Raw genomic sequence first — 11,249 nt, forward strand, 5'->3', positions numbered from 1 at the left:
AGTAGCTTGTTTTCTTCGAGGCATTGATTTAAACTTGATCTGAAGACAATTTCTCTGAATTTCTAACTCAAGGAAAAGGTCAGTTCAGAGCCTGTGAGAGCAATCTTTTGTACGTAAATCAGATCCAGGTGCTGTGGATTAAAGGTAGGTTGATTGACTGGTCGTGTAGTCACAGGAGTGGAGCCAAATGGGGTGGGGCAGGCAGGGGGGTGAAATAGTCACCAGGGTGGGTCAATCAGTTGGGGGACCTCACTCAGACCTTAGCTGCCCAGGTGTGCTCACATTGAGGACCCTGATCGAGTTCCTGCTGTCTGTCTCCCAGTCAGCAGTTCTCACTCAGTGGCCCTTACCCAGTGGCACTATCCAGTGCCCTCGTCCAGTGGCCCCTGCCTATGAGGACCAGTTAAATTTCTGTAAAGCAGTACGGGTTTAAGATCCTGTGGTTCCTAAAACTATTTGTATCAATAAAAGTTCTTTTTAGAATTCCTATTGTCCACATCAAACAACAGACCCACTGGGTCTTAGTGGGACTTAAGAGGATTCAGCCAATTTTCCCACTGAGCTTTCCCCTTTCAAATCGGTCCAGCAGCTTCTGGCTTTTGCTGATTCGGAATGCGCACTGAAATGTGGACCGGAATGCAACCCCGGCGGATTTCGTACAGTTCCGACTCTAATCCATCAAATGTTCTTATTCAAATTCTTATTGTCTCATCATGCAACAAACCCACTGGGCCTTAGTGGAGTTTTAGAAAATTCAGCCACTTTCCCCCCAAAGGTTAACCCTTTCAAATGGGTCCCTCAGAAGCTCGGCTTGTAAATTCCGGCATTTGCCGATATGCAGTGCAACCGAAAAGTGATCTGGATTGCAGCTGAGGCTATTAGCTCGTTCTGAGTCCACTCCAGCAGAGGTTCTGATTCAAATTTCTACTGTCCACGTTATACAACAGACCCACTGGGTCTTAGTGGAGCTTAAGCGAAATAAGCCAATTTCCCCACTAAGTTTTCTCCTTTCAAATGGGTCTCTTAGAAGCTCATCTAGTGGCTTCCGGTTTTTGCCGAGTCCTTGTGGCTTTGCTACCACAGTTCCAATACTAAAAGTTTCGACTAAAGTTATGATTCAATTCCTATTGTCCACGCTGCACCTCAGACCCTCCAGGTTTTAGTGGGCTCAAGAGAATTCAGCCGATTTCCCCACTAACCTTTTTCCTTTCAGGTGAGTCTCAATGCAGCTCAGCTCAGCTCTTGGATTCCAGCTTTTGCTGGGTCCGCGGTGGGACCACTGCTGGACCGCTGCAGGGCAGGCAGGCAGGACTCCGGTTTTTAAAGCTTCTAAAATAATGTATTAGCAAAAGTTCTGATTAAAAACCCTACTGTTCGCGTCACGCTGTGATGGTCAGTCTCTGTGGAGTGTAAAGTACTCTCTGGTATCCTCTCTATGCAGGCTGCTATCCCTCTGGCTCTTCACACTGTGCTCTCCACCTCCGCCATCTTCCTCAGTCCTACATATTGGATGTTTTTCTCAATATGCTTTTCTGTTTGAATAGTATGTTCTTTCCTCAGAGAAATTTGAAGATTTTCCTCAAGTCTGTTTATTACAAGTCTGTGTGAGATCAGAAAATATCAGATTATATAGCCTTACCAGCATATGGGCAATGTTGAGGAAGCAGCTAGTTCAGTATTTTGAGCCTGGGAAAGCACTGAAAATCTATGTTCTTTCATAAATATTAATTTATTCTCCCCAAAATTATTCTCATAGCTAAGAATTTGCTTTCTCATTTTTTTTAACTGAAAAGGAGAAAGAAATACATAATTCTTGCGTATTTTCTTTTTTTTTTTTATATAAGGAAAAGCTTTATTATCTTTGCCTAGAAAGAGAACTCTGGCTGATTTTATTTTTGCGTATTTTCTATTGACAATTTAATTAAGAAGCTAATCAATATAACTTTAAACTTCTTGATAAATGCCTTTTTTCATTTATTAGATACATTTACCTATTAAAGCAGATAAACAAATTTTAATACTGTCAACAGGGAGCTTTATGTAAACTGACAGCAACGCTTGAAAAGATATTTACTCTCATTGTTTTAGATATAGAATTTTAAAGCAGAATTCTGTTACATCTCTTCTCAGATGAGTTATATGGTTCTTGGTTCTTTACTTTGCTTGCTGGATAGAAAGTGGACGAGAATAGATAAAACAGCATTTTTTCAAAATGGAGTAATATAAGATTGATCATCAGCATTCACTATGGATTTCTGATCTCTAGTCTGTTACTTTCAGACACAAGTCACTAGATAGGAAGTTCTCGTGGTTCAGTGGTAAGGAGTTATTCCTCCAACCCACTGGTGTGTGTTCTGAATCCACCAGATGGACAGTCTCCTCCCATTTGATTTAGGGCCTCTGAAAACTTGCTGGAGGGTCAGCTATGTATTGGTTTGAACTTGACATGTATATAACAACAGTCACTAGACAATAACTGAAAGGGCTTCTTCAGAGTACTTACTACCATTGAAATGAATCACTCCTTCTGGCTCTACCTAGACTCAGACCCACATTGTGACCCGAAAAGTAAACTTTTTTAAAAAGGAGAAGGTTCCGGGGGGAAGCAAGCAGGGAATCAAACTACTCTTATCAAACAGATCCCTTCAAGCAGTGTTTAATCCTTTGAAGGACCAACTAGGTGATATTTTAGCCAAGAATTATCTTTGCAGATGGGAAAATTTATGACTTCAGCTTGTGAAAGTGGGAAATAGCTTTGCACAAGAAGAAAGCACGCTGCTTTGAAATGTTGTTTTAGCAATGTTGGGCTCATTCAGGTAAGATTAAATAGTAAGTCTATTCATGAAGGTGTTTGGAACAGAATTGTACCCAATGATTGTCCTGCCCCTAGAGAGTATCACCACCATTTGCTTTTCTTTTGTTACTTTTACTGTAAGGACTATTTGGTCAAAACATATCATTGCTATTCTTAAATTTTTCAATATATAGAGACTGACAATTTTAGAAATACATAATCCAGTCTTTGGTTTGAGAAAACTAAGGACCGTTCATTTCTTTCCTTTTATATTGCATTTTAAAGTAGCAAAACAAATTTACAATTTGCAGTTACTTTAAAGGCAAGAATAGAAGGTCATCCATAATCCCACCGTTCAGCAGTGATTGATTTTATTTTGCACATGCATATTTAATTTCTTTTGATGTGCTCAAATGATACCTATAATAATTCTTTTTCTTATTTCATTTATCTATATATTACAAGTATTTTTCGTAGTTTACAGAAGTCTTGTACAGTTGACCTTTTTTTTGGCTAGCTCATTAGGGAATAAAATCTATTAAAAATGTTACTGCTAAAGCACTTCCTCACTTGCTCATTGCCGGCAAGTAGGAGCCAAGTCATAGCTGACCCTCTAGCAAGTTTTCAGTAGGCTATAAATGGCATAAAGGAGATTGATCTTTTTTTCTCCCATGGAGGCATTAACTGGCAGAAAAGGGCTGCCTTTAGAGCAGCAGCACAACTCTACAGGCTGTGCCACCACTTGTGATGATGGTGCTGTACCATCAAGTTGAAACCGACCCACATACTTGAGCCACTGTTAGGCTTTCAGAGGCAGTTAATCGCGCAGGAGGAGACTACCCATCTTTCTCCTGTGGAGCAGCTGGTGGATTCAAACCACATGCTTTTGTGTTGGTAGTACAGTTCCTTGCCACTAAGCCACCAGATTCTTCTCAGAGTCAGCCACAGTTTGTTGTGATCCATACAATCAAATGGCTTTGCATAGTCAATGAAATACAGATAAACATTTCCCTGGTACTCTCTGCTTTCAGACAAGATCCATCTAAAATTAGCTATATTTCTAGTACCACGGTCTCTTCTAAACCCAGCCTACACATCAGGCAGTTCTTTGTTGATGTGCTATTCCAGTCATTTTTTTATAATTTTCAGCAGACTCTTGCTTGCATGTGATATTAATGATACTGTTTGATAATTTTCACACTCTGTCGGGTCACTTTTCTTTGCAGTGGGAACAAATATAGATCTCTTCCAAAGTCAGTTGGTTAGGTGTTTGTCCTCCAGATTTCTTGGCACAACTTAGTGAGCTCATCCAGGGCATTGCCTGTTTGTTGAACTATGTCAGTTGGTATTCCATCAGTTTCTGGAACCTTATTTTTTGCCAGTTCTTTCAGAATAGCTTGAACTTCTTCCTTTGTCACCAAAAGCTCTCTTGCTCATAAGTTATTTCATTAAATTCTTCTGTGTCAGCCAATTCCTTCAGTGACTTTGTATACTCTTTCTGTCTTCTTTTAATACTTCTTGGATCATTCAATATTCTACCCAAAGCATCCTTAAGTATTGCAACTCGTAGCTTGAATTTGTTTTTCAGTTTCTTAATTCAGCTTAAGCAATGCTGAGCAAGTTTGGCCCTTTTGATTTTCTGGCTGCAGTTCTTTGCACATTTCTTTATAATACTTTGCTTTGTCTTTCTGAACTGCCCTTTGAAATCTTCTGTTCAATTCCTTGATTTCTTCCCTTTGCTTTGGCTTCTCAGCACTCTAGTGCAACATTCACAGTCTCATCAGACATTCATCTTGGTCTTTTCTTCCTCCTCTGACTTTGTAATAACCTTTTGCATTCTTCACGGATGATATCACAACAAACTGGCCGATTCTAAGAAGAATGAGAATTCCAAAGCATTTGATTGTGCTTATGTAAAACCTCTATCTATCTGGACCAGGAGGCAGTCGCCAGAACAGAGCAAGGAGACATTGCATGATTCAAAATTGGAAGGGTGTACGCCAGGATGTATTGTCTCCATACCTTCTGAATCTATATGCAGAACAGATTATCTGGGAGGCTAGGCTCTATGAGGAAGAATGTGGCATCAGGATTGGAGGAAGACTCATCAGCAGCCTGTGTTATGCAAATGACACAACCCTACTCACTGAAACTGATGAGGATCTGAAGCACTTGCTGCCGAAGATCAAGGACTGCAGCCTTCAATATGGGTTGAATCTCAACATGAAGAAAACAAAGGTTCTCACCACTGAGCTGATTGGCAGCATTATGATAGATGGTGAAGAGATTGAGATTGTTAAAAGCTTTCCTTTGCTTGGCTCCATAATCAACACTCTTTGTAGCAGTAGCCAGAAAATCAAGAGACAAATTGGGAAAGTCAACTGTCAGTAACATCTCCAGAGTACTGAAGAGCAACATCATCAGTCTGGAGACAAAAGTGTACCTGAGCTGGACAATGACGGGATGATAAAAAGAGAATTGATGCCTTTGAGCTGTGGTGCTGGAGCAGAGTGTTGAATATACCATGGACTGCCAGGAGAACAAACAGATTCGTCTTAGAGAGGGTGAAGTCAGGCTGCTCCTTGGAGGCAAGAATTCTGACATACTTTGGGCATGTTGCAAGGAGGGAGAAGTCCTTGGAGAGGGACATCATGCTTGTAGGGCAGAGGGACAGAGAAAGAGAAGGAGGCCATCTGTGAGATGAATTGATACAGTAATTGGGGTAATAAGAGTTGGAGTGTTAGAGATGGTAAAGTTGGCACAGGAAAGAGCAAGTTTCATTGGGTTGCTGTGGCACCTAACAAGAAGCCGCCAGAGCTCCCTCTTTATATAATCTTGAAAAACAATTTCTATTTAGTTAAACCTGCTGAAGTGAGAGCCCTTTTAATTGAGAGAGGGAGACTGTGTGCTTGTGTGTGTGTGTGTGTGTGTGTGTGTGTGTGTGTGTGTGCGCGTGCGCACACGCACGCGCGTTTACATGGATACATGCGTAGGTAGATACTTGTGAGATCCTCTTCCATGTAGGGTTTGTTGGGTTTAAGTAGTTTTTTTCTTTCTCTATTTTGTAATGGTTTGCATACAAAATTTGTATGCATTGTGTATCATTCATATACACTGTGTTTCACACATTCCTACATTCATACTGTGTTTCAAAAGATCACTCATGCACATTGTGTTTTATAAAATTAATCACCATTGATCTGTGACTACTGTTACCTCATTTTTAAATAAGGACAAATACTGCTTAAGACCATTGTTATAAAAATAGAAGGATAAGTAGTAAGATGTGGATAAAAGTCCAAAAGGGGAAAGAAAGGGACAAGGATGGGAAAGGCAGGAAGTAACTGGGATAACAGAGTTTAGTGATTTGGTGAGCAGAGGCAGATGTGGGAGGGGGTGAAGCAATTAGATAACATCCAGTGGGAGGTTGTAGGTTTGTTTTTGTTTGTTTTTGGTTCTGTTTTTACACCTCTTTTTCTTTGGTCCCTTTTCCACCTTCCCTGTTCCTTTCTACATCTCTGTCTTCCCTTCCTGTTTTTTTTTCCTTTTCACTGCAGATACCAGTATTTTCTTTCTTCATGTTTCTCAGAATTCCCCTCTGTAGGCAGCAGGACTCCAAAATTACTTTTTCTTTCCCTGTTTATTTGTCCCCATCAAAATATATTCTTCAGTATAACGTAGTGGAATATGGGTATAAAGGTGTTAGCATCTTATAGTTAATATTCTGAGGTTTAATTGCTGCTTCTTCCTCCATTTAAAGTTCTTGTTGTTGCTACTATTTTTGTCTATCAAGTCGAGTATGACTCACAGCGACCCTATGAACCCTGTCCTACTCTGTGCCATTTTCATAATCCCTGACCTCCTAGAGCCCATTACTGCAGGCACTGTGTCAGTCCACAGAGTTGAGGGTCTTCCTGTCCTTTGCCAAATTCTTGCTTCTCATTGTTCTAACTAGTAAATCATTTGTCTTTCATTTTACTGCAGTTAGGTAACTTGTGGGTTATAAGGAAGCTGATAGCTATGCCACCAGTGTATCAAATGCCAGAGGAGTCAGCCAAGTCAGATAGTTTTAGTAGAAATCCCAGATTAAGACAGACTAGGAATCAGGACTGGTCATCCACTTTTGAAATAGCGGACCTCTAAAAACCATTTAAGGTTGGTGAAAATAAATTTCTCTCTAGCAATAGTGGTCAAGGTCTGGCTAGAGGTGGAGTTGGCTTGCCTTTAATCTCATTCCTCTCATCCCTTTGTGTTTAAGGGGGAGGGGCTATCTTAAAAATATGAAGCTCTTGATGTCTTAACACTTTTTCTTAGGAAGTAACAACTTTTCAACTCTTGTGAGTTCACAATACCTTTATTTAATCATTGTTATTTAATGAGGAACTGAGTTCTGTTGCAAAAGGAAGTTAGCCCCTAATTTATGGCCATGCCAGGTCATTGTCATCTGAAACAGACCTCTTCTAACTGGAGAAGAAACAAGACTTGGTTTAACCTTTAAAAGATATTCAGAGGAATTTGCTGATTCTCTATCTCTTCTTTATAACTTAAGAATTGCTTACATTTAGCAGAGTAAACAATTTTGTATTGAATTCTTTCTAACCATTTACTAATCATTTTTAACTGGAGCTCTGGTGGCCTTAGTGGTAGGCATTTGTGCTGTCAGCTCACACAGTTCAAATCCACTAGTTCTCTAAGGGAGAAAGATGGACAGTCTCCTCCTGTGTGATTTAAAGCCTCTGTATACCCACTAGAAGGTCACTATGAGTCAGTTCCAACTTGATGGCACACAACTACAACAACAGTTACTATAAATGATTTAATTCTGCTTATTTCTACTTTATTCCATTCTTAGAGTTTTATTTGTTTGCAACCCTAAATATAACTTAATTTCAGCTTTGTAGTATATTTTTGTTATGGCCGTTTTGCTAGATAATTAGAGGAAAATACGTTAACACTTTTTTGGTTTTTTGTTTTTGTTTTGCTTTTTTTTTTTTTTTTTTTAGGCTTTAGTTTCAGTAAGCTTTGTTTTTTTCCTCATTGAAGTTAGCTTAGTTATTTGGAAACAGCAGGCAAGAAAGCCTTGTAATAGTTTGAAACAGGGACATGAGCTAGAAGGTTAACATATTCCTCTTCTTCCAAGTAAGTTAGAAGAATTTGATAGTAAATGAAGTGACAAAGTTATGTCTACGCTGTTAGGACAGCAAGTTTGTTCTCTCCCTTGTAGGCATTATGGTAGCAACTCTTTATCTTTGAAGAAGCTGTTTTTTTAAAAAGTGAGCTCTCTGATATTTTTTTCCCTAAGATTTTCAGAAGCCCCTGTCATCTGATTATGTAGGTAATTTGTTAGTTCTTGTGTAAACTATGTACCACAAACATTGAATAATGGTCTAGTGCTGACTTACAATTATTATCTGTCAAACTTTACAATCTAGGAGAGGGTAGAAGTCTTGTTAATCCATCCATCCAGTGTATAAAATATGTTTTTATACTGTTGTGGAAAATCCAGAGAGCAATTTATTGTAGTTCTGTGTGCATTTCATAGACAAACGTTCTGTATCCTTGGCTTTTCCCTGGGAATATAGGACATAGATCCTTTTTAAAATTTTATTTACTGTTTTATATATATATATAGTTGCTGTAATTAAGGATGCTTTGGGCAGAATATTAAATGATCCAGGAAGTATTAAAAGAAGATGGAAGGAATATACTGAGTCACTATATAGAAAGGAATTGGCAGATACAGAGGAATTTAAAGAAATAACATATGAGCAAGAGCCTATGGTGATGAAGGAAGAAGTTCAAGCTGCTTTGAAGGAAATAGCAAAAAATAAGGCCCCAGGAATAGATGGTATACTAATTGAAGTATTTCAGATAACAGATGTTGCCCTGGATGTGCTCACCAAGTTGTGCCAAGAAATCTGGAGAACAACCACTTGGCCAACTGACTGGAAGAGATCTATATTTGTTCCCATTCCAAAGAAAGGTGACCCAACTGAGTGTGGAAACTACAGAACAGTGTCATTGATTTCACGTGCAAGCAAGATTCTACTGAAGATTATCCAAAAACGATTAGAACAGCACATCAGCAGAGAACTGCTGGAAGTCCAGGCTGGGTTTAGAAGGGGTCGTGGTACTAGGGATATTGCTGCTGATGTTAGATGGATCTTGGCTGAAAGCAGAGAATACCAGAAGAATGTCTGTGTTTCATTGATTATGCAAAGGCATTTGACTGTGTGGATCATAACAAACTGTGGCTGACTCTGAGAAGAATGGGAATCCCCGAACATTTAATTGTGCTAATGCGAAACCTATACTTGGACCAAGAGGCAGTAGTCAGAACAGAGCAGGGTAACACTGCATGGTTCAAAACTGGGAAGGGTGTACCCCAGGGATGCATCCTGTCTCCATCCCTTTTCAACATGTATGCAGAGCAGATTATCCAAGAGGCTGGGCTCTATGAGGAGAATTGTGGCATCAGGATTGGTGGAAGATCTATTAACAGTCTGCGTTATGCAGATGGCACAACCCTGCTTGCCGAAACTGAGGAGGACCTCATGCACTTGCTGCGAAGGGTCAAGGACTGCAGCCTTCAGTATGGACAGAGGCTCAATGTCAAGAAGACAAAGATTCTCACCACTGGACCAATTGGCAGCGTCAGGATGGATGACGAAGAGATTGAGATTGTTTACAGCTTCAGTTTGCTCAGCTCCACAGTCAACACTCTTGGCACCAGCAGTCAGGAAATCAGAAAGCATATCGCGATGGGAAAGTCTGCTGTTAGGGACCTCTCTAAAGTACTCAGGAACAACGATGTCTCTCTGGAGACTAAGGTCTGCCTGATACAGGCCATGGTATTTACAATCGCTTGTTATGCATCAGAGAGTTGGGCAATGACTAGAGAGGACAGAAGGAGAGTTGATGCCTTTGAGCTGTGGTGCTGGAGAAGAGTACTGAATGTATCCTGGACTGCCAGGAAAACAAACAGATTCATCTTGGAGAGGATTAAACCAAGCTACTCCTTGGAGGCAAGGATTCTGGGGCTTCGTCTGACATACTTTGGACATGTTGCCAGGAGGGACGGGTCCTTGGAGAGGGACATCATGCTTGGGAGGGTGGAGGGACAGCGCAGGAGGGGAAGACCCTCTATGAGATGGATTGATTCGGTGACTGGGGTAATCGGGATGGGTGTGTCAGAGGCAGTGCGGTTGGCGCAGAAAGGCTAAGTAGGCTGAACATTAGAAAATTAGAGTTGGAAATTAGAAGCATTAAGATTGTAAATTAATATAAAATCAGCTGTACATGTAATTAATATTTAACCAGCATCATATACTATAGTATAATTTTCTTAATTAAATGTCACATTTCTTTCCCCCCCCCTTTAATGTCACATTTCTTAATAGTCTGGCTATAGAGTTGGGAAACTAGAGGCTCTTCAAAGTGGAAGAGATCTGAAGGTTACTTTTTACTTAGTATAGAAATTATGTTTGTAGAGGGTTGGTGGCTCTCTTAAGTTAGTCATAGATATTATTCTAACCCCCAATGATTCAGAGGGAAATTGCTGATAAAATACATTGATAATACTTTGCCATGATAGAGAAGAAAAAGGTCATCAAAATCTTCAAAGACCATAATTTTTTAACATGTGACTTTCTTTTCTCATGGAATTGGGAGTCGAGATCTCATCAGTTCTTTCTTGGATTACCTATTATGCTATTTTGAGTTGTGTGTATTTTAAATTAAAAAAAGAAACTGAGACATGTATTAGCTTAAGATACTTGATATACCCAGTATCAAAACAAATGAATGTTAGAATCTATCATTTCTTATTCTCAATTTTGTAGAATTAATTTCAGGCTTTTTCTCTCTCTTTTTCTCTATGCTTTGTCCTTGAAATAAAAAAGGAATAGATGGCATAAACTAAATAGTAGATATTGATCCTAGAACATCTTTCAGAATTGCTGCTACTGTTGCTCATTCATGTACTTTGATATTTCTTTTATTCTTCAGGCTTACTGTGGATTCGTGCGACCTGGAATTTCCTCAGAGAATCTTTCTGCAGTGGCTACAGGAAACTGGGGCTGTGGTGCCTTTGGAGGTGATTCTAGGTTAAAAGGTCAGTGACTTATTGAAAAAGAGAATGACTTTTTTTATTCAATAAAAAAGAATCAGCCCTTCAAACCAAAAATTTAATATTCTATCATGAGATCCCTCAAAGAAAAAGAATATTTGACAGTGCGCATGGGAGTCTAGATGGGGAAGAAGACACTGGCCTAAGCTAGGAAGCATTTAAATTGTTTTGTTTTTTTTTTTATTTGCTAATTGCTTTATAACCACAACAAACTGGTACAGAGGAAGGTCCTGTACAAAACACAACAAAGGTTCAAAGATGGAGGCGTTCTCTTAGCAAGGCTGAAGATTTCAGTCTCTGGTATTTGGAATTTAGGCTGCAGTCCTT

At 39.6% G+C, this 11,249-nt stretch overlaps 1 protein-coding gene across 1 annotated transcript in view; it reads left to right on the plus strand.

The window, feature by feature from the left end:
* The window catches only part of PARG (poly (ADP-ribose) glycohydrolase), a 302,619-nt gene that overhangs the window by 207,028 nt on the left and 84,342 nt on the right, over positions 1-11,249 (plus strand). Inside the window, exon 16 of the mRNA XM_006897698.1 lies at positions 10,802-10,907. Within this exon, the coding sequence (XP_006897760.1) occupies positions 10,802-10,907 (106 nt within the window). The remainder of the gene's footprint in view (positions 1-10,801; positions 10,908-11,249) is intronic.

The sequence above is a fragment of the Elephantulus edwardii genome, unplaced genomic scaffold, assembly GCF_000299155.1.
Source record: "Elephantulus edwardii isolate Elephantulus edwardi_28Jun2011 unplaced genomic scaffold, EleEdw1.0 scaffold00213, whole genome shotgun sequence".
NCBI lineage: Eukaryota > Metazoa > Chordata > Mammalia > Macroscelidea > Macroscelididae > Elephantulus > Elephantulus edwardii.